Below are 25156 nucleotides of genomic sequence, written 5' to 3'. Positions count from 1 at the left end.
TGAGGACCATCCCTGCAGAGAGGATCTCCACTGCAGGGGTGGGACCACAGCCTGAGGTATGAGCACATTTGGCATCTTCCCTGTTGGGAGGGCCTCCAGCGTGGGTATTGCTGAGTGGGTGGAGATTAATCTGGGAAAAAGGGAGAGCGTTTCCCCAGGGACATGAGGTGACTGTCCAGAACAAAGAGTGTTTACTCCACTGTTCAAACACTGGTGCTGCAGCTCCTGCTGCCAAAGCACACAGGACAGGTGTGCAGCATGCAGGGGGAGCCAGAGCAGGAGAGCATAAACCCTTTCAACCAAGTGTAGATTCATCTTCTCCAACAGCACACCCAGTTCTTCCAAGACTGCCTGAACAAGTCACCAAGCCTGGGATTAACAGCGCTGAACAGCCTGCCCTGGACATGTTGGCTTGTGAGACAGAGCCCCAACTAGAGTGGCTTTATTCTCTAGGCTTGGCTCTTTGATTTTGGCCCATCTTGTGAAGGGGATATTTGTGGTAATGGCTGCAAGAAGTACTGCATGGGAAAAAGTCTATTCTAGAGTATCTATATATTAAAATATGTATGAAGTAGTACCCCTTCAGTTATCATTTCATTTTCCAAGTAATTAATTCTTTCATGAGAGCACAGACTGTAACCTCAGCTATTTGGATTACTTTGCTGGGTTTCATTTTGATTTTTGTCAGAAGATACAGGTTGGTCTTTGGCTGATGCCAGAAAGGAATTATCTGAAATAATGCAACCAGAAAGTATTTTGCAGCTATTTTTTCTGAGAACAGAACCATATTTTTTTGTGGAGTGCTTTCTGTTAGGCCTCCAAAGTAGCAATATATTCACAGGCTCACAGGATGTTAGGGGTTGGAAGAGACCCAAGGAGATCATCGAGTCCAACTCCCCTGCCAGAGGAGGACAATACTACCTAACACAGATCACAGAGGAACACATCCAGACAGGCCTTGAAAGTCTCTATAGAAGGAGACTCCACAACCTCTCTGGGTAGCCTGTGCCAGTGCTCTGTGACCCTTCCAGTAAAGAAGCTCCCCTTTGTGTTGAGGCAGAACCTCCTGTGCTGCAATTTACACCCATTGCTCCTTGTCCTATCCCAGGAGCAGTGAGCAGAGCCTGTCCCCCCCTCCTGGCAGCCTTCAGATACTTATAAGCATTTATCAAATATCCTCTCAGTCTTCTCTTCTCCATACTAAGCAGCCCCAGGTCCCTCAGCCTCTCCTCATCAGCCATGCCCTCCACTCCCCTAATCATCCTTGTAGCCATCCACTGGATCCTCTGCAGCAGATTCCTGTCCCTCTTCAACTGGGGAGCCCAAAACTGAACACAGTATTGAAGATGAGGTCTCACCTCATTTTCAGATTATTGAATTAAAGAGATGTTCTTTTAACCTTTTGTTGCTTGCAGGAAATTGGAAATATTATTCTGGATTGGGACAAGACTAGAGAGAAAATCTTTCAAAGCCCAGGAGTAAACAGGACCTTGTTCCTTATAACACTGGACAGATGTTTTGTGGCCCTGAATGCTCTGGACTGTGTGGATATCCTAAGCCAGCTTTTGCGTGTGTCAGCAGCGAGCTACCTCCAACCTGGTATCGTTGGGAGCCTCCCAGACTTTCTGCTGGAGGATGCTTTCAGGAACCTGTAAGCCTTTCCTCACCTAGACACAATGAATGCTATGTAGTGTTTGCTGACTACAGAGACCTTTGCAAAGAGGTCACTCTATGGTCTGAGCCTGTTTTCCAGGTACAGCTTTCTGCTTGCATCACTGCTTCTCAAAGCATTTCTCCACGTGTATGATTTAAACAGTTCATTCATTAGTGAACTAACGTGAGCATGCCTTTGTGTCACTTAGGTCAGCAGTGTTCAAGGACCTCTATGATCAAACCTCAGCAAATGCACAGAGAGCTCTCTATGGCTGGATGAAGCAGATGCTGCAGAAATCCCATAACACGAGCGGTACGTTCGGTACAAAGGATCTTTGCTGGCTAATTGTAAGATTGAAACAATTCTCAGCTGAAGGCCTATCCATTGTACTGAATTGTCTCCTAGATTTAACACAGGCCCATTTAAAAGCAGCTGCCTTGAATACCTTTTCTCCAGAATACAGAAAGCATAATGCATTTGGTTTTCACAGCTAAGAGTTCCCCGAGGATGCTTGCTTTTCGTCTCGTCTGCAGAGAGCTGTGCTCAAGTCTTGTTTTGTAAGACTTAAATAGGATACAATTGTGAGGTGCTCTGCACAGGCATGTTGTTCACTTCACTTCTGCACTCCTATCCAGGCTGGAAAAAGAGACCTCAGAAGCTATCAGCCAATGCACCGTTTAAAAAGGCAAAACAAATGCAGAGTGTTGTGGAAGTTTTACTGCCCGTGGCACTGACTCACTCAGGAAAGGGACAAAACTTTAATTAATTCTGGGGTGTATGCATTTTACCCACATCTGTTTGCTTTGTTAATGACTCTTAAACAGATGTGCCGCAGCTGGGACAATGCAGAAGAGGCTCCACGAGGGGGCTGTAAAGTGGCAGCAGCAGCAGCAGCAGCAGCAGCAGAGTCAGCGCTCGGGTTTCACCGAGCACCCCAGCAGTGCTGTCGGGGGAACGGTTTGCTTTTAGATGGATCACTTCTTCCTCTTTCCCGGGAAATCAAAAGCAAAATGTCCTCTTGCCTCGGTGGAGCTAAATTTGGCTTCTGGGCCTTCTGCTGGTTCAAAATATTAGAGTAACTCATGGAGTGGTAAAGGGGAAGCTGTTGATAATGCTTTGGGTGGTATTACTGCCCATGCCTTACTGGGGGAGCAGAGATGCAGACCTTGCCTGATGATACTCGGTAGTCCCGGGAAAATCTCCGAGCATCAGACATCCTGGGCTGTGTCTGAAACATCAGTGAGCTCACAGCTCATGAAAGACCACCCAGCTCGGGAGGGTCTGAGAATCACCGTGTCTTGCCTCCTGGTTGCTGCTTCAGGTGCAAAGCATTGCAGATACGGTGAGGCCACTCCCGAAAGCATTGGGCGTGGACTGATTACCAGCTAGTTCTGGTTACATGAGCTGCAGAGCCCATCAGCCCTGAGCAGGCACAGTTGGACTGCTACCTGTATCCAAGTTGGCAAGTCTAAAGCTCTCAGGTATGTCTGTGCACCACGTGTCACAGCACAGAGCATGGGACAGCAGAGGAGTCCTGCAGTGGCCTGAGTTAGTCACTTTAACTTTGCATGTGAGTAGCACTGGGCTCACCTGAGGTGGGGATCAGCCCACTGCAGGGGCAGCATCTTCCTCACTGTAGCTCAGCAGAAAAGAAACGTGAAAGGAGCTCAAATTCATGGTGCTTCTGGGGTCACCTTGACACATTTTTGTTAATACTGGTGACAGCTTGTCACTGTGCTCTGCTGTGCCTGCACAAGTGCAGGGGGCTCTTCCATCGTCCTGCATCTCCCTGCTGTGCCAGGCAGCCCCTGCAGCTGGCTTGCTTGGTGAGCAGGAGATGACATGTGGCTTCTGTCTCTTAGAGTCGAGCTTTTAAAGGAATTTCTTTATCTCTCAGCCAGTTATCACATTTCATATGTTAAAAACATTGAGTTATGCAGAAACCATAGAATAAACCAGATTGGTATCATCAGTAATGACACGTGAGAGGCAGAAAGTGTTATGAGGTATTGTGTCTTCTTGCTGTCCCTAAATAATATATTTCATAGATTAGATTAGGAAAGCTGAATGCAAAAAAAAATGCTGCTCTGATGGTTTAATTTTTCCTGTCCCACACTTGGTCTGTTTCCTATTTTGACAACAGAAAGCATGAATCTTTTTCATGTGGAAACACTTGAGACATTTGAAACACTGTTTCATTTTCATTAAAACAAAAAAAAAAAGATGTATGGGCTCATAAAAAGGTAGTGCTGAAATCTAGCAAATGGAGGGGCCCTGACTCTCTGCTAAGGGTTTCTCTGATTTGCAGATGCATTGTTTTAAATTAGTTACCACTCAGAATATACTGGGGACAGCAGGTTTGAGAAAGAATGACTGCCTTTAATATTGTAGTGTTTGTTTTGTACAAAACAGAGCTCAATGAATCCACATCCTGGGTGAGTGCAGAAAGTTTATGGATTTTGGGAAGATACATGGTCCATCTCCCACTGGAAGAAATCCTGAAAATTAATCTCAATGAAGTGAGTAGCAAAATGTGGTTAGATAGATCATTGTTAAGCTTCATCTATCTGTCATTGGAACTGAAACCCCAAAATATATGACACTAATAAACCCCTCTAAGACTCTAAGCTACTCTAAGACCAAAGCTACTTGATAAATATATAAACAGAGATGGCTTAAGAAACAAAGAATCACAGAGTGTTAGGGGCTGGAAGAGACCTCCAGAGACCATCTAGTCCAACTCCCCTGCCAGGGCAGGATCACCTAAATCATAGAACCAACCAGGTTGGAAGACACCTCCAGGCTCATCCAGCCCAACCTAGCACCCAGCCCTAGCCAATCAACCAGACCATGGCACTAAGTGCCCCAGCCAGGCTTTTCCTGAACACCTCCAGGGACAGCAACTCCACCACCTCCCTGGGCAGCCCATTCCAATGCCAATCACTCTGCCAGCAACTTCCTCCTAACATCCAGCCTGAACCTCCCCTGGCACAACTTGAGACTGTGTCCCCTTGTTCTGTTGCTGGTTGCCTGGCAGAAGAGCCCAACCCCACCTGGCTACAGCCTTCCTGCAGGTAGTTGTAGACAGCAATGAGGTCTGCCCTGAGCCTCCTCTTCTCCAGGCTGCACACCCCCAGCTCCCTCAGCCTCTCCTTACAGGGCTGTGCTCCAGGCCCCCCTCCAGCTTTGTTGCACTTCTCTGGACACCTTCCAGCACCTCAACATCTCTCTTGAATTGAGGAGCCCAGAACTGGACACAGCACTCAAGCTGTGGCCTGAGCAGTGCTGAGCACAGGGGCAGAAGAACCTCCCTTGTCCTGCTGGCCACACTGCTCCTAATCCAGGCCAGGATGCCATTGGCTCTGCTGCTCACCTGGGCACTACTGCCTCATCTTCAGCTACTCTCTACCAGCACACCCAGGTCTCTTTCTTCCTGGCTTCTCTCAGTCACTCTGTCCCCAGCCTGTAGCACTGCTTGAGGTTGTTGTGGCCAAAGTGTAGAACCCTGCACTTCTCAATCTCATCCCATTGCAGTGATGGCAACTGCAAACAACATGCACACAATTGCAAACTAGATGAATGCAACTGCAAACTTAAACATGAAAAAGAAGTTGCTATGTTTTAATTATAGTGTTGTCAGCCATTTGGCATTCCTCTGCTTATGGAGTCTGAAAGTGCCTATTGTTAATATGTAATTATTATCTGTGTCTTCTGTGACTTTTGCTGAAAGAGAGGAACTAATAATTGACCTTCAGTTATTTGATAGAGAATTGCTTACTCAGCTTTGCCTTCCAAAATGCTCTATTATCTCAATCTGTCTACTTACTCTGTCTGCAAGTCAATTATTTTAGTGTCAAACATATACTCCACTGAATGTGACTGATGGATGATTTTGTTTGTGCTGGTCAGATAAGGCTGTTCCTTAGCTATGACAATGCAACAAAGCAGTTGGACACAGTGTATGATATCACACCAGAGCTTGCACAAGCTTTCCTGGAAAGAATCAACTCATCAGGATTTGATATGAGAAACACTTCCACTATCTACAGGCAAGACTGCTTTTCTCTTTCTTTTATGGAGAGAATGAATAAGGAGGAAAGAGAGGAACACTAAGTAGCTGCTGATATTGTTGATGTGGCATATCTTTTTCCTTCCAGCAGAAAAATCTAGGCTGAAATCCAACTCTGTTTAGCAACAATGAAGAATTGCTCCTTTATGAATTGTTGGAGGTGTGCCTAATCAGCTAATGCTTTGTCTCCTGCTCCACAGCAAGGAGTTGTCTGTAGTATTAGTAGGAGGCCTACTGTAGTGCCTGGGGGACCCAGCCAAGGCTCCATCACATTGTGCAGTACAGCAATAAAATAAATTGAGGTAGCTGCACATGAGTTGCCTTGGCTGTTTGAATCACAGAGGATGGGGGTGTTCTGTGGAAGTCATGTTACAGGTAGGACTGAAGGAAGAAATCTTAGTTCCTGCCAAGCAGGACTGGAAGTGTATTTTAACTGGTGTGGGTGTCACCAAAGAGGTCACAAAGTAAAGAGGTATAAAGCCCATCCTGCTGTGCTCTTTAGGTTCTGCAAGGTTTGAATGCATCTGACTGTTCTATGTGTGAGCAGGGAACTGCATTTTCAAGGCTATCAAACTGGCACTGGACTTGCTTTAATAATGATAAAAGAGTAAGCAAAAGAAACTGCTCTTACTTGTAAATACGCAGTGAGCTACCTGTGAGAAACTGCTCTACTCCACGTTCACATTTACAGTCATGTAGATGGATGTATTTAGTCCCAAGACACCACTGCCTGAACTTATTTGTAGTCTCCTTGGGGGATACCTTGGAGTTTTAAAGTAATGGGGAGTATGTTTTATGTCTTCAGAGCTCCTGTCATTGTTGCAGTCTAACTCCCTGCCTCCCCTGAAGTACTGCTGCTTGTCGGAGATGTAAGCGAGAGAAGATTTGTGCCCACACTCTACATTTCAGTGTCAGGAGTCTCAATAATCATTTTGCCACTCATGAGAGGTGCCAGGTGCTCACAGATGAGTGGAATGTCATGCTGCATAGTCCTTAACATACTCCATTTTTTCAGCACACTTATTTTATATGACTCCCTTTAAACATACTGATGATTTAAATGCGCTTTTAAGAAGTAGTAGTGTTCATTGCCGCTGATCCCAAAGGAGACGAAGAGCTCTTGGTGGCTGTGTGATAATGCATCAGAGGGTAATTATTTGTTATAAAAAATGCAGTTACAGATGTTTCTTTGATTTGTGTGTCAGTTGGAAGATGTCCCATGAATTCAGATGGGCTGCTGAAGCAGTGTTTTGTTGTACTGCTAGGCAGGCTGTTGTTGAGGGACTGGATGAACTAAATGCTAAGCCTTTCTGCGCTGCGGGATTTCACTGAGCTTGTGGCAGTGCTGCAGCATTGCCTGCTCTTGATTTAGTCCACCTCTGGACTTTATTGCCCAGACTCTGCCCATACCTTGCACCACTGAAATGCTAAAAAGCAGAGACTGTGTCAGGAGGGCTGGGCTGTGTAGGTTCTCGTCCTGCCAGGACTAGTTGTTTGCAGGGCCAGGGGATTGTTACAGGCTTCCCACACACGAATTCGCCACCGTGGCGATGAAGGTTGAAGTCCAGAGAGAGAGATGAACAACTCAGACCTTCTGTGCCAGGCTGCAGGGAATGGCAGCAAATAGGCACAGGGCCTAAGTCCAAATGCTGCCTACAGCAGGTGCCTACACCCAACAGTGTGACTGCTTCTGTCCACCTGCCGTGGTGTGGTTGCAGTTTGCAGAGGTTAATGGAAATGCTGACTCCAACATCAGTGCGCAGGTGCCGTGAAGAAAACAGCTCTGCTCCTGGCTCACAACACTGCCTCGCAAGCTGCTGTGCTGGCACAGCTGGGACTGAGCCGCGGCAGTGCCTCCTGGGCAGTGCTGAACGAGACCCGCCTCCGCCCGTCGGCCAGTCGTGCGCTTGGTGTGCAGCGCAGCAGCAGCTCTTCAAACCCAAAACGACGCAGGCTGACTGCTGCTCTGGCGCAGGAATGAGATCCGCTGCAAGTGAAAGCCAAGCAGGGGTTAGAACTCAAAACACCCACTCCAGATAAGAACTCAGCAAGCCACTCCTAGAGACTGCTTTAACCTTGCATCCTTTTCAAAGCAGAGCTTATACTGCGAATTGTGCCGAGGGGGACTAGAGTTGTTATCTGGGAAAATCCACCTGTGGACAAATGGAATCAGGAAAGTGACATTTCTGACGGCACAAGCAACCTGGGTAGAGTTCAGCTGAACAGAGAACCATGCATGTGTCTTATGGGCCAGTTTCAGGCCATGTGGAGTTGTAAAGATTACAGTTTAAGGCAGTAGCAACAGCAGTGATTCAGTTTTGGAGCACAAGTAGGCTATGCCATATTCTTTTCCAGCTTCCTGAGGATGACACCTTTTATGTCAAAAGTTAGTTGATGTGTTTTCATCTACACAGGCTAGGCTTACTGGTTTGCTTTTGTGATGACGTGGAGCAGATGGATGCTGCTGTGGCTCGGGCTTTACTTCATCAAATGATGAAATGCAATCAATTGAGAGGCTTCCAGGCTGAGGTTCAGAAGGTGGGTACAGTACTCATTCTTCTTGGCTAATCTAATCCTGAAAACAGAGGAAAAAGAACTTTCTTGCTGCATTTGGAAGGAAAAGAGTGAAAAATGACTGGGATCTAAGAAAAAGGTGGAAATAACTTTTGGTCATGTAATGCAAAGTGTGAAAGACATTTTTGGTGCTCATTCTTTTCTCTCTGTTTCCTCCTACTCCATATTTGATGACATTTTTGGATTTCTATGAAGTGTGTGGTCACTAAATGGTTGCCACTGCCTACTGCAGAAACTCAAGTCGAAGTTTTCAGTGGTAATGAAAATCAGTTCTTGGCAGATTTCTGTTCCCCACCTGCTTTTATTGTTTTCTTTAGCTCAGATCTCAACTCCTGAAGATCGCCACGCAAAACCAGACGCTGAATGATGTCCTTGGAGCTCTCTCAGGTGCTGTGGTTGGAGTAACTTCAAGTCAGCTGGAATCTCTGTCACCTGAAGCAGTACATAATGCTATTGCAACATTAAACCAAGTCTCTGGGTGGGCAAAGAGTCAAGTTATGATTTTATCCAGTAAATACCTCTCTTATGAAAAGGTACCTCTGCTAATAGCTTTCTTACCTTGTGGTTTCAAAAGTGGAATGACTCTTCTAAATGAGGAATGGCTTTTCTAAATGAGCAATGGCTCTTCTAAATGAGGAATGGCTTTTCTAAAAGACAGCTGCAGAATTTGCAAAGTTTACTAGGAGACTTCTGAAAATGTTGTTCCAGTCAAATAAAAACATCTAAGACTGCACCTCCCAAATTAATTCAACAGTAACAGGGAGAATGACCATTTGAATCTGGCACTTATATATATAATTTTGTCTGTGTCACTGCCCTGAGCAGAATTGGCATGATCAAATGTATTCAAATATACTGCAGTGGAAGGAATCAAGATCCTCTCTGTAATCTGGGGGGGAGGGGAAAGGACCCTCTGAGAAAACTGTTGGATTTATTCCCTGTCTGAATGGAAAGATGTCTGCGTGGAGTGCATCCCCAAGCAAGAAATGTGATTAAGTATGCAACAATAACAGTTTTGATTTCTTTATTAACTTCTGCTTTTAAATAGACATGCTGCCAGAAAACTTGGTTTGTTTGTGCTGTTGTCTCTGCAGGTTTTATCATCCTATAATGTTAGCCAGATGGGCACACTGGTAGCTGGTGTTAGCACCCAGGCGTTCTACAGCATGAACCCCAAGGAGCTTTCTCAGATGATTCGCGGCACAGCGTCCCAGTACTTATCTGACTTATCACCTGTGCAGCAGCAAGGGATCCTCAGGAAGGTGATTATAAAGTTGAGCATGTAGCAGGTTCTCTCTGTACAAGAGCACATTTAAAATGTTGTCACAGAGATGTCTGTTCTAGCTCACTGGGTAATGTTTCCAGTGGGTTTTCCACACACCGAGTGTATTTTGAAGGCTCTCTACTGCTTAGTCCTGTGCCATTTTTAACGCTGGCATGTTTTTACTTTTATCCTCTTAGGAGAAATATTACACAGAATAGAAGGAAGGGCAAATCCTGTAAATCTAAGCATCAGTTCTGAAATGCCATGTATTTATCTGTTCCTCCTTTTAGATAACTGCATCTGGAGACTTTTCTTCCTCAGTCAAAGATATACAAGGAGCTTTCTTTAGAGAAATCTCTCTTTCTGATCTATGGAAGCAGACTGGGTATAATTCTTCAATGATCAAAGTAAAAGAACTAAGGAGTAGCCAGGTAAAAATTATTGTGCAGTTCCCACTCCACTGCAATTTAGTGTGACTGGAGCATTGTAATACACATATTCAAGGAGCATAGGTAAAATAAATTAACTGCCACAAATATCTTGTTAAAAGCAACCAGAGGTCACCTAGAGCCTGGCCATTAAGAGACAATGGTATGTAAAGGAAAGCACTGATATGCAGCATTTAGAAGTCTTCAATATTCTGAGCATAGATGTTCTATTTCCATTACTTTATAGGAGAGATTTGCATCTACAGTCAACCCTCTCTATCCAGAGAGATACAAGGTTGGACCAGATGATCCTTTCAAACCTAAACGATTCTGTGGCTGCATGCCATGGACGTGTTTAACATCATCCCATGGTGCCAGTCAGTTATGTCTTGTGAGAAGTGAATTCAGCACTGGATGTCAAACCTTTTGGTTGGCCAGGCTGGACTGTAGAAATGCCTTTAGAGTACATAAGAGAAGTTAAGCATACAAAAACCTTAGAGTAGTTATTGCACCTTGCAATTGAATTACTAAGCTTAACCTTAAATCTATTGGTTTTTGTTCCAGGCTTTGTATCTGTATGAATCACTGTCTAAGGAAAGCTCTCCTGTTGATCTTCTCAGGTATGGGTATCAGTCTCTCTGGAAATGGGGTTGAAGCCCACAAAGTTTTGTGATGAGTGACTGAGGTAAAGGTAAGATAGCACAAAATAACCACATAGTGCTTATGCTTATTGATACCAGAGGGTAGTTCTCCTTCCTCATTAAAAAGAGTCTTAAAATATACAAATGTTAAGGCTTAGTCAGTAGCTTTAAATTAGATTACATTTTAACCTCCAGTAGCTTCTCAATTTCAAGAAGCAGGTCAAGAGAGGTGGTCAAGAAAGTGTATCTTAGGACATGATTGTGGGGAGTAAGGACTAGATCCTGCTTAAGTATTCCAGAGATTGAACTTTGCTTTTCCTATCAGCACAGGACAGCTTGTGAAAGGAGTAACTTGTCAGCTCATTGAAAGTATGGGCACAGAGATGTTTCTGAGCAGTTTTAAATTCTTTGAGAACAATCTTCAGCTGCTTTCTCCATATCAGGTAAAATCCAAATAAGATTTTGTGTGCATGAACCACTCCATAGCCAAACAGTGCATAAATTAGAATCATAGAATCAGTCAGGGTTGGAAGGGACCACAAGGATCATCTTAGTTCCAACCCCCCTGCCATGGCAGGGACACCCTATCCTTGATCAGTCTGGCCAGAGGCTTATCCTGCCTGGCCTTAAACACCTCCAGGGATGGGGCCTCAACCACCTCCTGGGCAACCCATTCCAGCCTCTCACCACTCTCATGCTCAACTTCCTCCTCACATCCAGTCTGAATCTCCCCATCTCCAGCTTTGCTCCAGTCCCCCTAGTCCTGTCACTACCTGATAGCCTGAAAAGTCCCTCCCCAGCTTTTTTGTAAGCCCCCTTCAGAGAGATTAATCAAATTAGGATTTGGTTAACTCTGTTTTCACTTTTGCAAAGCCTTAGATGTCTGAACTTGTCTGTTAACGTGTCTCATTTAGATCTTTGACCTGTGAGTTTGCCTGTTATACTTCATTGTGATCACTTCATTTGTCACTTAAGAATGGCATGAAATTCCTTCTAACCTTCTAACTTGGTAATTTGTGAGTAATCTCTTTGGAAATACACAGGATTTTTGAAGGCATGCAAATGCTCTCCTGCACACAAATAATAGGCTGCTTTATCTCTTGACAGCTACAGAGAAGAAAACTCTCTGCTACTTAAAAAGAGCCAAAGAAAATGCTTTCTGAGGAGTTTTATATATCCTGATTTATAACTGTATTTTCTTCTTCAAAAGATCCAGATGCCTAAGATCTTAATTTTTTCTTGCTTTTAGATTAATTGTTTGGCTTGGAAGTTTTGGGAAGTCTCCAATGCATCTATTCCTCCCTTCCTCTTAATGGCTCTCCCGTAAGTTACATCTTACTACACCTTAAGTTCCTGCATTTGTAGCAGTACAGAGTAATCCCTCTGAGCACTCCTCAATAACCTCCTCAGTCCTAAGAAAGCAGATGATTCCTGCAGATGGTGGTTTATAGCAAGTGCTCACTGACTGCAGCCAAAGTCTGTGCTGAGTGACAGCTGCTAATCAAGAAAAGCCTGGGTGAGGCACTTAGTGCCATGGTCTAGTTGACTGGATAGGGCTGGGTGCTTGGTTGGACTGGATGAGCTTGGAGGTCTCTTCCAACCTGGTTGATTCTATGATTCTACCTGATGGCTTTTAATACAGCTCATTTTTGTCACAGTTGTGGATTCCTTTGATTTTTGAAACCAGTCCCTCTTGAAGTGCTCTGTGTGCCAGCTGAATCATGATGGAGTGGTGAGGCAGCAATGACAGAGTTTGTAATGTTGCTGCTTTGTGCTGTTGCTGATGGCAGCACTTCTCTGGCCTGGCTGGTTTATAGTTTTTGAAGTCTAGGCTTGTCTCTGAATTTTTCTGTCATCACAGATTTGATGGGTGTGGTTGTGGGTGTACAAAGGTCAGGCTCTGATCAGGTTCTGACACTGTTTGAATTCTTTCTGCAGGTCTGAGTACCTAGAGTATGTTTCAGACCCTTTGTGTGTCCCTTTTATTGAAAGTCTGGGGAAGACTGAGCTGGACCTTTTGAATCCAGGCCTTTACAAAGAGAACACTGTCCTGCAAAAAGTGCAGGAGTGCTTGGTAGGTATGGCCAAGAGGGGTCAGCAGTGGTGGGAAGCTGCTACCAACGAATCTGTAAGTAGCTACTAACAGTTCTGAAGTAAGTGTAGTGCTGGGTTAGTTTTCTTTCTCTTTATTGTCACCTGGTGGATCACCAAGTTATCTTGCCTGCTTGTGCTCTCATTCTGCATGCACACACTCATGGTCTCCTCTATACAGACAGCAACCTGAGACACAGACCACCCTGCTCTGTGTGTGCAGTGAAACCACAGCTGGGGAGCTCTGGGAGCCCAAAAGCCAATAACTCAGCATGCTCATTTCTTCATCCTCACAAGCAACAGCAGCTTAGGCTCATTCAGCTCAGACAAGTTCTTAGTGCCAGGGTCCCAGACAACTTGCTGTGGCTGACCTGCTTTGAGTAGGGGCATGGCCTGGGTGACCTCCAGAGGGCCCTTCCAAATTCAGCCATTCTGGGACTCTGGTTGCACATATATATTCCTGTCCTGCATTTCATATAGTGATGTCAGTCACCATCTATGTAAGTTCTTCACTTACCTCATCTCTGTTCTTATGCTTTTTTAATTTGAGACTGAGCAAGGCCAAGTGCAGGGTTCTGCACTTTGGCCACAACAATCCCAAGCAACACTACAGGCTGGGGACAGAGTAGCTGAGAGCAGCCAGGCAGAGAGAGACCTGGGGGTGCTGGTAGAGAGTAGCTGAACAGGAGGCAGCAGTGTGCCCAGGTGGCCAAGAGAGCCAATGGCATCCTGGGCTGGCTCAGGAGCAGTGTGGCCAGCAGGACAAGGGAGGTTATTCTTCCCTAGTACTCAGCACTGGTCAGGCCACACCTTGAGTGTTGTGCCCAGTTCTGGGCTTCTCAGTTCAAGAGAGATGTTGAGGTACTGGAAGGTGTCCAGAGAAGGGCAACGAAGCTGGGGAGGGGCCTGGAACACAAACCCTGTGAGGAGAGGCTGAGGGAGCTGGGGGTGTGCAGCCTGGAGAAGAGGAGGCTCAGGGCAGAGCTCATTGCTGTCTACAACTCCCTGAAGGGAGGCTGTAGCCAGGTGGGGTTGGGCTCTTCTGCCAGGCAACCAGCAACAGAACAAGGGGACAGAGTCTCAAGTTGTGGCAGGGCAGGTCTAGGCTGGATGTTGTTAGGAAGTTGTTGTCAGAGAGAGTGATTGGCATTGGAATGGGCTGCCCAGGGAGGTGGTGGAGTCGCCGTGCCTGGAGGTGTTCATGAAAAGCCTGGCTGGGGCACTTAGTGCCATGGTGTGGTGGATTGGCCAGGGCTGGGTGCTAGCTTGGGCTGGATGAGCTTGGAGCTCTCTTCCAACCTGATTGACTGTGTTCTATGATTCTATTCTATACTGTTTTGATTTTATTGTTCCTTGCCTAAGGAAACCTTTTTATAGCTTCCTTAATAATTTTTCCTTGGCTTCATTTGTATGACAAATTCTTCTCATGGAATGTGGTTGCTGACCACAGTCAGCTGGCCTGGAGCTGACCCAGTTGCACCTGGAGCTGTTCCCCCTTGGTCCAAGCCATGCTGGTCTGTAGAGCTGTGGGTGGCACAGGAAGCACTGTGGGAGAGGTGGTGGTACCAAGAGAATTATGTAACCTCTGCTGCCTGGGAGCTGCAGCATTTGCTGGTTTTTAAGGGAGAGTAGTTGACATAGCTGTGAATATTCATGTCCTTATACATAGTAACTGGCTGTATAATCCTGACTGTTTTGACACCTGCCTTGGGAAGGAGAAACTCTTCAGAGCTAAGCCTTCTGAGAGCAAGAACATGAGGTCCTGTTGCCACAAGGGCCTCATGAGGAGTCTACATGCTGCACCACCTCTGCAGGCATTGGATGGTCACCTGGATAGAGAGATTGAGGCAGGAGGTGGGGTTGTAAATACTTGTTAAGTGTGCTTCAATATGGAATGAGGAATACACTGAAAATTCTGACAAGGGCTTATTGAATACCACCAGTTGCACTAGGAAAAGCAAAAAAGGATAAAGTAGTCTCTGCAAAAACCAGAGATTAAATTGCCAGTGAAAACTGTTGTGGCTTTGTTCCTTAAAGGGTCACAGAGCTTAAAAGGGTTGTGGTGCAGTTGAGCAATAACAGGGCAAGAGCCAAGATTAACTCTGCCAACAAGGTAAATGCTTCTTGTTTCAGAATAACTCCATCACTGATGAATATGATGTTGACCTACTTGGAAATCTAATCTGCCACTTACCTCCAGCCTTTCTACATGGCAGAATGTCCCTGAGGGCAATGGCAACAGCCCTTGGTCAATTCAAACTCTGCCAACACCTCAGCCATGAGCAGAAGACTGAAATTAAATACAAACTCCTCGAGTTATATGGGTAAGGTATTAGATATATCTCCTTGTTTATGCTGATGGTTAAGCCATGCATATGCCAGCTGTTTGCTTTGCCCAGGTACAGCTGCAGTGGAAACAACACAAAGCATCTTCTGTCACTGGCTGAGCTTGCGATCTCTGTCCACTAGAATGACATTTCTGTTCTTGTGTGATAAATAGAACTAAATGCACACATGACCTAAGTGCCAGAGAAAAAGGAGCAAATGTTTAATGTTGGAGGAATGGCAGGCAAACAGACTCTGGCATGGCAAGAGAAAGGATATTACAAGCAGAGAATGGTGCAGGAATGCAAAGAACAGGAAAATGGTAGTGGGGTGGTGAGTGTGCAGGTATGAGTAGAGAAATAAAGGCTGCAAGCACCTGTGACAGTGAGAGCCAGCCAGAGGGCAAAGCACCGTCTGGATAAGATGGCCCAGCACCCTTTCCAGCTGGATCTGAGAAGTTCCAGTGTTAGGGACTCCTCCACTTCCCTGTGGGAGATACTTCAATAGCTGATTGTCCTTGTGAAAATCTTTCCTCTTGTGTCTAATCAGAATCTCCCCAGGAGGAACTTGTGCCCAGTACACATTTTCCAGGTGTCCTTTGATAATAAGGGAGTCTCCATCTTCTTTACAGCCACAGTAGAATTTTGATTGCAAGCTAATTGAATTTTCCAAACTGTTTCATCAGCTCCCCAAACAACTGGACAGCTGAAACAACATTAGATGTTGGACCGTTCCTATCCCTGCTGTCAAAGGGGGAGCTAAATGTCCTTGCTGAAAAGGTATGCTTTTGTTATGATTTTTAACTGTTAAGAACATAATGTTAGTAGAATTTGGCTTTGTGGCTGTCATAAAGCAGTGGAAATTATGTAACCTGAATGCTAAACCAGGTAGGCAATTCTCTGGCAAGGAGCCCTGTGTAAATGTCTCACACATTCTTGACTCCACCAACACTTCTGAGATTTCTTCTTGCAAGTAATGCTACTACAGACAATTATTTGCATATACACAGGGAAAACTGCACAGTGTCAGGCAGAGAATTTGAACAAGGTGCATTTAGAGTGGTCAGACTCAGACATTTCTAGTACTTTACACTTGCAGTGTTGTTTCCTCCATTGCCCTAACTCACAACCTTGACAGTTATGTTTCTTATCCTGTTAATAATGGGACCATGCTAGTCAAATTAACATTTACTCATGTAGCACTTTGCCCTAGGGCCAGTGTAGCACATGTTAACAATAACTGATAGCCTTAGCATTGCACTTTGTAGTTTCTTTGCTCTCCTTTGTTCTTATAATCTTGATTTTTTTATGTGCAGAAGTAAACTGTACTGGAATGAAGAATTCATTGCTCATCAGAAATAGGCAAGCATGATCAACAAACTTTTCCTCAGGAAATCATCTCTAAAATTGACCAAATAGAATAGGAGTCTTTAACTGAGAGGAAGGTGTTTAGCAGGGTGGAGGAGAGGTGAAAACGAGCCTGAAGTAATGAATGAGTTGAAGTTATGTCACATAATTTTAATTGGATCCCTGTGCTCAATTCTTGCACTTATCTGGCAAATTTCAGACAAACAAAATAAAGTAGTTGCCTTACTGCACAGACTAAAGTGGTGGAACTCATTGCGACAGGAGGATCTGATCACAGACTCCTACCAGGCAGTGCTTGGGTGTCAGCAGAAGCTGAGAGGGCATACAAGAGGGAGTATCACTCAGAATTTGGTTTGTTTCTGATTTTTCCCCCTCCCAGACACGTGCATTTGACCTTTCAGTAGCAGCAAGTTTACTTTCCTTTTCTGAAGCATCTGCACAAAAAGGAAGGGGCTGTGCTGCTACTAACCCCTACTTTGCTGAGCTCTGCACAAGTCTTTCTCTGCAAATTAACTTGTTTTAAAAGGAAGAAAGATGTCTTATTTATTCTTTCTTTCCTTTGGAAGTACCCAGATATCATTTTGCAAATAGCAAAGACAACAGGACCAATTTCTTCAGCTGAAGAGCTTCTATCAACTGTATTTGAATCCGTTGCCAATGCCACTGCCAACACTGACTCATCTCTCACCAGACCTGGTCAGTATTTCACCCAATACCTGTGCAGAGTGCCTGATTTACAATGGTACCATTTGGGGCTGGGAGCATGTAGTACAAAAAGACTTTTTTCCCCCTCCTTGGTCATCAAATGTGTTCTGGGAAGCCAGACAGTAAAAAGTCAAACATCAAGCACCTTAGAAGTGCAGACTGTGGCAGAAAACAGCCAGAGTCTTCGTTCTATTGCCTGTGGTTGTCTGACACATCAAGCAGTTGCTGAAACAATTTCATAACAGGATTGCATGGTTAAGCATCTCTTGGAATGTTCCTGAATGCACAAAGTAAACAACCAACCAACCATTAATTATTTGAATTGGAGGTTTTGTTTATTTTTCCTTTTTGGTTTGTTTTTATTTTCCTCTGCAATCTTAAGTGAAAATCCTTGCATTGAAAACCTGTGAAGGTGACAAGTTACTGCTGTGCCAGAGGATTGCACATGGTTAATCCTTTGCCAGACAGGAGCGTATGTTGACTGCTTTTAAATCTGACGTTGCTGGCACTGTGTTCTGTCTGTCGAAATGGACAAAGGGTTTATAATCTGAAAGGTATTCTAATTAGCAACCTAACTAATTATTAGCATCTCTGATGAAAAATGGATTATTCTTTTTGTATAATGTATCATAGAATCAACCAAGTTGGAAGAGACCTCCAAGCTCATCAAGCCCAACCTAGCACCCAGCCTTAGCCAATCAACCAGACCATGGCACTAAGTGCCTCATGCAGACTTTTTCTAAACACCTCCAGGCATGGTGACTCCACCACCTCCCTGGGCAGCCCATTCCAATGCCAATCACTCTCTCTCTGTATGTTAACTGTATTCTATTATTAAAATATAACTTTCTCTCACCTGAAGTTGACCCAAGCAGAATTTGTAAGCTGTGGCATCCTGCGCCACAGAAAACAACCTTTCTGTGGGAGAGGCTTTGAAAAGTGCTGCTGGGAACTGATACCCCAGCAATTTCAAGGAGTTTGGTAGTTTGCCTTTATGGCTTTGAAAGTCTCCTTCTTGGTTCTCTGCCTAACAAAATACAGGTCCAAGCTCTCAGCAAGCCCTCAGCCACCACAGAGATCCATCTGCTGGTGTAACAGCAGCTCCAAATGGTGACTGTTTGTACCTGGGAATTAATTTGCTCATGGTAGTGCTGTATTCCTATACAGAGAGATGCAGAGGGTGTTCTACAGAGATGTGTTTTCACACAGCCTGAAAAATCCCCATGCCCTCTGTTGATCATAGCAGTCACTGCACAATTACCATGCTCTAAGAGGGCAGAACTGAGCTGGTGGAAGAGCAGACCATTAGTCCCTCTGTGTGCACTTCTTGATCAAGGAAACAATCAGAGCATAAACTGGCCACAGGACAGAAGGTTTAGCACAAGGTGTTTCAGTGTGCTTGTGCTTTACATGTGCTTTTCTAGGCCTGGGTCACAACAGTGTGAACCACAAAGACAGAACAGCCCACATTCAGTGCCGTTCCAGAGCTGTCTCATCTGCATTCCAAGACCAGTATCAATCTGCCAGTGAAGCTCATGATCTTTGTCAAAGGCTTTGGCTCCAAGGCTGTGGAGGCTTCCCCTTCTTCAGCTCAGCTGCAGGGGAGTCTGTGAGGTGAAAAACTGAAGGATTGGTTCTGTTGCTAAACACAATCTTTCCAACTCCACACAACTCACTCGGTGGTTTCAACAAGGAGTGAAGTTTTATGGCCGATTTGCTGGTCATTAGGAAGATGATTCTAGACCACCCTAATGTTATTCATGCTACCAGCCTCCTCTTTTACATCTCTTATGGTCCAGTTGTGGGCTAATACCAGTAACAGAAGCAGTTACCAGCAACAGAGTTCTTGCATTTGTAGCTGTATCAAGACAAAAACAAAGGTGGTGATGAAGGCAGGGTGGAACATTTAAGGCAAAACTCTGGGATATGTGTCTAAAGTGCTACCACAAAGTAGTGGCAGTGCTGGAAAAAGAATTCAAGCTGCTTACTTAAAGCACTGAGATGTTATAGCATCATAGAATCATAGAATTAACCAGGTTGGAAGCGACCTCCAAGCTCATCCAGTCCAACCTAGCACCCAGCCCTATCCAGTCACTTAGACCATGGCACTAAGTGCCTCATCGAGTTATGTATGTTACATATAAAAGTTATTCTTCATCAGACTAAATGTGATGCTGCAACAAAATGAAGAGTGAAGTAGCCTGAGGTACAGGAAGCAAAGTCAGAAGCCCTGATTAGTGTTTCCGCCTCTGCAATGGTGCAGTGTATCTGCTGTGGTACCCATAAGAAAATCAATGTTGTTTTTCCAAGAACACAGAAATATTGGATTTTCGTGGCTTGGAGAAGGGCACTGCATTGTGTCTGGACGAGTAGTATTTACATGACAAAGGCTGACCTTTCTCGACAGGGAAAAGTGAAACAATGCAGCTTCACAAGAGGGCGGTGGAAAGGGAGAGCAGAACATCAGCTGGTACAGTGGAAGCTGAACAACGTTTTCGTTTGCTCGACAGATTCAATCTTTTCAGTGTTCTACCCACTCCTGCAGCTTCCTGTGATGCCAGTAAATCCCTCCTCTGCTCCTTTCAAAGCACAGATCTACTCTGTACGTTCTTGCTTTATTTATCTGGAGGAGCTTAGCTTAGGCACAGCATCTGTGAAATTCTTGCTTTTTGCTGGCTATGACCATGTCTGAGGACATGGAGGGACTGTTTGGTGGAGATAATTATTTGATAAGGGTTCCCTAAATTAGCCACAAGGGAGAGAGCAGTAAGCAACCATATTAGGATTCTAATTTCTGCTTTGTGTCAATATTAGAGGTGGGTTATGCCAACAAAGACCAGCATTTGGTAGAAGAGTGGAAAGTGTCTCATTTGATCATGCATAGGGCCAGAACTCGAGCAGTAAAAAGATTTTGAAATGGAGTTTGTCTGTCCAAACAGTTCTGTTGTAAGGGAACAGCTCACTCTAGATCCTGACATTTTAACAACAGGCTTGACATAAAGAGCAAGCACTGTGCCTCTCTGACACATCCAGCTTCTGTCTGCACCTTGTTTAAATGTCAGGCAAGTCTTACAAGACATACGTCTTTGTCAGCCTGGTTCAGAGGGAGAGAACCTCACACGTCTGTTACTTTCCAGTCTGGGCTCCCATGTGCTGCTCAAAAGTGAAGTTCATTCAGCTGCACCCTTTTTTGGGGGGGAACAATGACATAGCTGTATGGAGACTTCTACCAAGGTCATCCCAAAGATTCACATTTTCTTCTTACCCAGTGTATGATGGTTTTACCTCAGAATGAGCCCTTGCCTGAGTTTTGATGCCTTTAGGGAATAAGACTTGAAAGAAGCTTGCAGGATATTGGTCACCTTTATTGCACTCATCCAGAGTTTAATGTTGCTGTGGCATCCTATATTGTAACTGTTTGGAAATCTGTCTGCTCCTATTGTCTTTTCCAGCATGCACTGGCTTTGGAGGACAAAGAATATAACATGGTAGGAGGACAAAGAATATAACATGGCAGGAGGAAGTTGTTGCCAGAGTGATTGGCATTGCAATGGGCTGCCCAGGGAGGTGGTGGAGTTGCCATCCCTGGTGGTGTTCAAGAAAAGACTGGATGAGGCACTTAGTGCTATGGTCTCGTTGACTGGCTAGGGCTGGGTGCTAGGTTGGACTGGATGAGCTTGGAGGTCTCTTTCAACCTGGTTGATTCTATGATTCTATGAACACTTCTTGCAAGTGAGACAAATTCTATGCTTTTATCCAGGCTGTTAATGTAGATACTTAAAGAAATTATTTCATTGCAAGGTAATGTAATTTATCCATACCACATCAGCTGCAGCTCATTCACCATCTGTCACTCAGATCTCTCTATTGCTTTGATTTGTTTTTCAGTCTCCTTGAAGAAAACTCTTGCTCTTTGGCTTTTTTTTTCCAGATTGCCTGGGAACCAGAGTGCCTTCTTCAGAAGAAATTATTAAACTAGAAGAAGCAAACATGTTTTGGTCAGTTCAGGAACTGAGATGCATGGACACAGGCACTTTTGACAAAAACGTGGATCTTCTCGGGACTGTCTCAGGTTTTAATAGATCCCAGCTTATTGCCTTGAAGGAAAGAGCCAAGCAGGTAACTATCCTGTCTGTGAAGGAAAATTAAATCCATTATTTGATTTGCTTTTATTGAACTATGTACTTCTAAGATTACTGTGCTGTGGCAGTGTCACTACTGCTGCAAGAACATCTATTGTTTGTTGGAAGAACAATGTGGGGTGGTGATAGTGCAGGGTTCTGCACTTTGGCCACAACAACCCCAAGCAGCGCTACAGGCTGGGAACAGAGTGGCTGAGAGCAGCCAGGAAGAAAGGGACCTGGGGGTACTGATAGATAGTAGGCTGAAGATGAGGCAGCAGTGTGCCCAGGTGGCCAAGAGGGCCAATGGCATCCTGGCCTGGATCAGGAGCAGTGTGGCCAGTAGGATAAGGGAGGTTCTTCTGCCCCTGTGCTCAGCACTGCTCAGGCCACACCTTGAGTGCTGTGCCCAGTTCTGGTCCCCTCAATTCAAGAGAGATGTTGAGGTGCTGGAGCATGTCCAGAGAAGGGAGGCAAAGCTGGTGAAGGGCCTGGAACACAAATCCTATGAGGAGAGGCTGAGGGAGCTGGGGGTGTGCAGCCTAGAGAAGAGGAGGCTCAGGGGAGACCTCATTGCTGTCTACAACTACCTGCAGGGAGGCTGTAGCCAGGTGGGGTTGGGCTCTGCTGCCAGGCAAGCACCGACAGAACAAGGGGACAGAGTCTCAAGTTGTGCCAGGGCAGGTCTAGGCTGGATGTTAGGAGGAAGTTGTTGGCAGAGAGAGTGATTGGCATTGGAATGGGCTGCTCAGGGAGGTGGTGGAGTTGCCACGCCTGGAGGTGTTCAAGAAAAGCCTGGATGAGGCATTTGGTGCCATGGTCTGGTTGTTTGGATAGGGCTGGGTGCTAGGTTGGACTGGCTGAGCTTGGACGTCTCTTCCAACCTGGTTGGTTCTATGATTCTATGATAGAGGACTGTTGGCCTTGCTTTGGGCAAGCAGTTCTAAGCTACTGGCAGATGAAAAACTTCAGTATTTTTATTTTTGAATTGCTGTTCTGTTGCTTGCTTCTCACTTTTCTTTCCTAAAAGGAGAATCAGCAAGCACTGCTGTAGGCTGTTGATTGGCCTGCTGAGAATTAAGCTCGGAGTGTTAAACTATCTGCACTGACATTAAATATAGTTTATAGATTACAGTGGTGTAAAATCAGACTGACTGAAAAAGACTGTTATTAGTTGAATAAAGGTTCTTCTCCCACCTTCCTGTCACAGGCAGGGACAAACCCATCAACAGGAAATTTTAGAGAGGAGAAATAAACACATGCATGTAGTCTGCCTGGACCAAGGTGGCACTGGTGAGTGCACATCACAGAAACACAGCAGAGAGAAGACCTCTGTATTTGCCAGGATGTAGATTCATGGAGAGGTACAGGACTGGAGTCTCAGCTCTCTACCACTCTTGCAACATCTCCTTCTCTGCAGAAATGCAGCTCCACTTGAGCTCCTCAGAGAGGTCTCTGCCCTAGGCTCAGCTCATGCGATGCCCATGCTGCTGCAGCAGCAGTGCAGGAGGGCAGAACTAAAGACTTTTCCCATCCTACCCTGCAGCACAAGGATCTGTGCCAGGATACTCAGAGCAGTGTGTTGTGCTGGGTCCAGTTCAGCATTCTGTCTCTGGGGTGGAGCATCAGCATAGTGTCTGGGCTAAGTTGTGCTACCTTGGCCACGTGTGGGCTAGGAGAGAAGCCAGACCTTATTCCATCCCTGTTGTTGGTGTTGCCACTCTTCCCCAGGGGGTGACTTCTTGATGCTTGATGGCTGCCTGCACACAGGTAGTGTCCCAAAGGGCTGCTTCAGCAAGGAAAAGCTGTAGGGCACAGTAAAGCAAGTTGTTTTGGCTGCAGCAAACCCAGAGGTGAAGAGATTGCCATGTCTAACCTGTCTTTTAACTTCCTGTCACCAGCATCTGCAGGTTATCTGCTCTCTGCTTCCATCTCCACATGACTAGCTACTCTGTAATCTTGTTCTGTCAAAGTGATCCAATATATTAAAAGTCCCTTTTAGGCTCCATCAGATCATTCTGACAGAATGAGGTTAGGAAGCATTTAGAAGTGCAGTTGGCTCCAAGTAGTACAAGCTCAGATGCTTGGAGATGAAGATTGTGACCTCTGGAGGGAAGCAGAAGCAGTGGAATAGGTGGGCCTGGATAGCATCTTCTGAGAGCAGCAGTTGCAGCCAGAGTAGTTGATCTAACCATGAATTTTGGGTAGATTGGGCAAACAGTGGAGTTTTTAGCAGTGAAGCTCAGTTTTAAAAACTTCTGAAGTGCAGCTACTCAGAGAAGTGGCACTAACCACAGTTCCAAAAGCAGATGGTGACTGTCAGCAGTCCTATCTCTACTGCCTTGTTGCAGCAGGACAACAGTCCACTGCATCAAATGCATTCTTCCCAAGACAGCTTCCCTCTGTCAGCACAAAGGCATGTGGGTTGGAAAAAGGAACAAAACTCACAATCCTAGAAGAAAATAAAACAGTGCTCACCTGAGGTGGTCTCATCAGTCCTGTGTGCACTTCTGGAGCTCCCAACACAAGAAGGACATGGAACTGTTAGAGTGAGTCCGGTGGAGGGCCACGAACATGCTCAGAGGGCTGCAGCAGCTCTGCTATGAAGACAGAGTTGGGGCTCTTCAGCCTGGAGAAGGTTTCAAGGAGACCTTATAATAGCCTTTCAGTATCTGAAGGGGGTCTACAGGAAGGCTAGGGAGTGACTATTGACAAGGTCTTGTAATGACAGGACAAGAGGTAATGGGTTTAAACTGGCAGAGGGGAGATTCAAACTAGGAAAGGGTTAGGAAAGGATTCTTTGCAGTGAGGGTGGTGAGACACTGGCACAGGTTGCTCAGGGAGGTGTTCAAGACCAGGTTGGATGAGGCCTTGAGTGACCTGTTCTAGTGGGAGGTATCCTTGCCTGTGGCAGGGAGTTGGAACTGGATGATCTTTGAGGTCCCCTCCAACCTAAACCATTCTGTGGTTCTGTGATTTTGCAGCAGTGCTTACAAAGTGCCTACACTCCTGTCCCAGCTGTATCCACTGTAAAGACACCCAGATCTGCAGTGCAGTGAATGAAAGTATATTCTGTGTGTGAGTGTTTGTAAGACAGATTGCTGCCAGGCAAAGGCAGGCTTCCTATATATTCATTTGGAAAATACAACATAGTGTTAGGCTCAACATGAAGCTGGAGGACTCAGCCAGTGCAGGCAGAGCCCTTTGAGATGATGTGCATAACATGCTGTTATGTCATTAACTAAAGGGCATCTTTAATTAAAAGTCTGATTAAGCCAGCTTTAATTTCTTCTAAATTGATTGATTTCCCCTAAAAGAAGCAGTGTACTACTCGTGGTCCCAAACTAATTCCCAAAGTCTGGTTATCAGATTGTGTTGTAATGGAAGTAAGAAGCTTAGCTCACTTGCCTCCAAGCTCTGCAATAGTGGCAGATGTATGCATCTGTAGTCTCTAGGTGAGGGAGGACAGAGTTTTAGTGTCATGTGTTGAGTTATTTATGTCCTTATGTCTGAGGTTTCATCCAGCACTGTCAGGTAATGCTATTTATGAAGTACTTCAGATTCTGTAGTTCATGGCCTAGATCAGGAAATGGACACACAGTGTTTTAGCTGCCTGTGTTTCACAGATCTCTTAAGCTAGAGAATGAAATGCTTTCAAATTTGGCTAATGCTTTTTACTAGCTCTTTTCTTTGGAAAAGACAGAAATTTCCCAGGCTTAGATGCTTTCTCTCTTTCTTTATGGCATCATAAAACCAACATAAAAGGTCCAGTGGAAACTCAGTCTGGAGGTGCAAGTCCAGCAAGGCATCTTTTAAACAAATCCTTAACCTGAAGGTCAGTTGAGAGAACAGCCCAGCAGTCCTGAGGCTGCTCACTGTTGCACAGACCACAGCTCTGTGTAAGGAGTATCTCATTC

General features: G+C 45.2%; 1 protein-coding gene across 8 annotated transcripts in view; it reads left to right on the top strand.

Annotated features, from left to right (window-relative positions):
* Positions 1 to 25156, top strand: part of OTOA (otoancorin) — a 43687-nt gene that overhangs the window by 6915 nt on the left and 11616 nt on the right. For 4 of the 8 annotated variants that reach the window (XM_064153783.1, XM_064153776.1, XM_064153777.1 and 1 more), the window contains 16 exons: positions 1416 to 1651; positions 1863 to 1966; positions 4067 to 4173; positions 5564 to 5703; positions 8138 to 8261; positions 8615 to 8830; positions 9392 to 9559; positions 9852 to 9992; positions 10554 to 10609; positions 10956 to 11073; positions 11880 to 11953; positions 12569 to 12704; positions 14855 to 15045; positions 15732 to 15825; positions 16980 to 17109; positions 21050 to 21237. In XM_064153783.1, coding sequence (XP_064009853.1) covers positions 1416 to 1651; positions 1863 to 1966; positions 4067 to 4173; positions 5564 to 5703; positions 8138 to 8261; positions 8615 to 8830; positions 9392 to 9559; positions 9852 to 9992; positions 10554 to 10609; positions 10956 to 11073; positions 11880 to 11953; positions 12569 to 12704; positions 14855 to 15045; positions 15732 to 15825; positions 16980 to 17109; positions 21050 to 21237 — 2223 coding nt within the window. Of the gene's footprint in view, positions 1 to 1415; positions 1754 to 1862; positions 1967 to 2549; positions 3225 to 4066; positions 4174 to 5563; positions 5704 to 8137; positions 8262 to 8614; positions 8831 to 9391; positions 9560 to 9851; positions 9993 to 10553; positions 10610 to 10955; positions 11074 to 11879; positions 11954 to 12568; positions 12705 to 14854; positions 15046 to 15731; positions 15826 to 16979; positions 17110 to 21049; positions 21238 to 25156 lie in introns of those variants that run through there. The other 4 variants (XM_064153779.1, XM_064153780.1, XM_064153781.1 and 1 more) reach the window with 4 other exon arrangements.

The sequence above is a fragment of the Pogoniulus pusillus genome, chromosome 13 (assembly GCF_015220805.1).
Source record: "Pogoniulus pusillus isolate bPogPus1 chromosome 13, bPogPus1.pri, whole genome shotgun sequence".
NCBI classification, from domain to species: domain Eukaryota; kingdom Metazoa; phylum Chordata; class Aves; order Piciformes; family Lybiidae; genus Pogoniulus; species Pogoniulus pusillus.
Note: the sequence above shows the minus strand (reverse complement) of the source record. Positions and strands in the feature narration are given on the sequence as shown.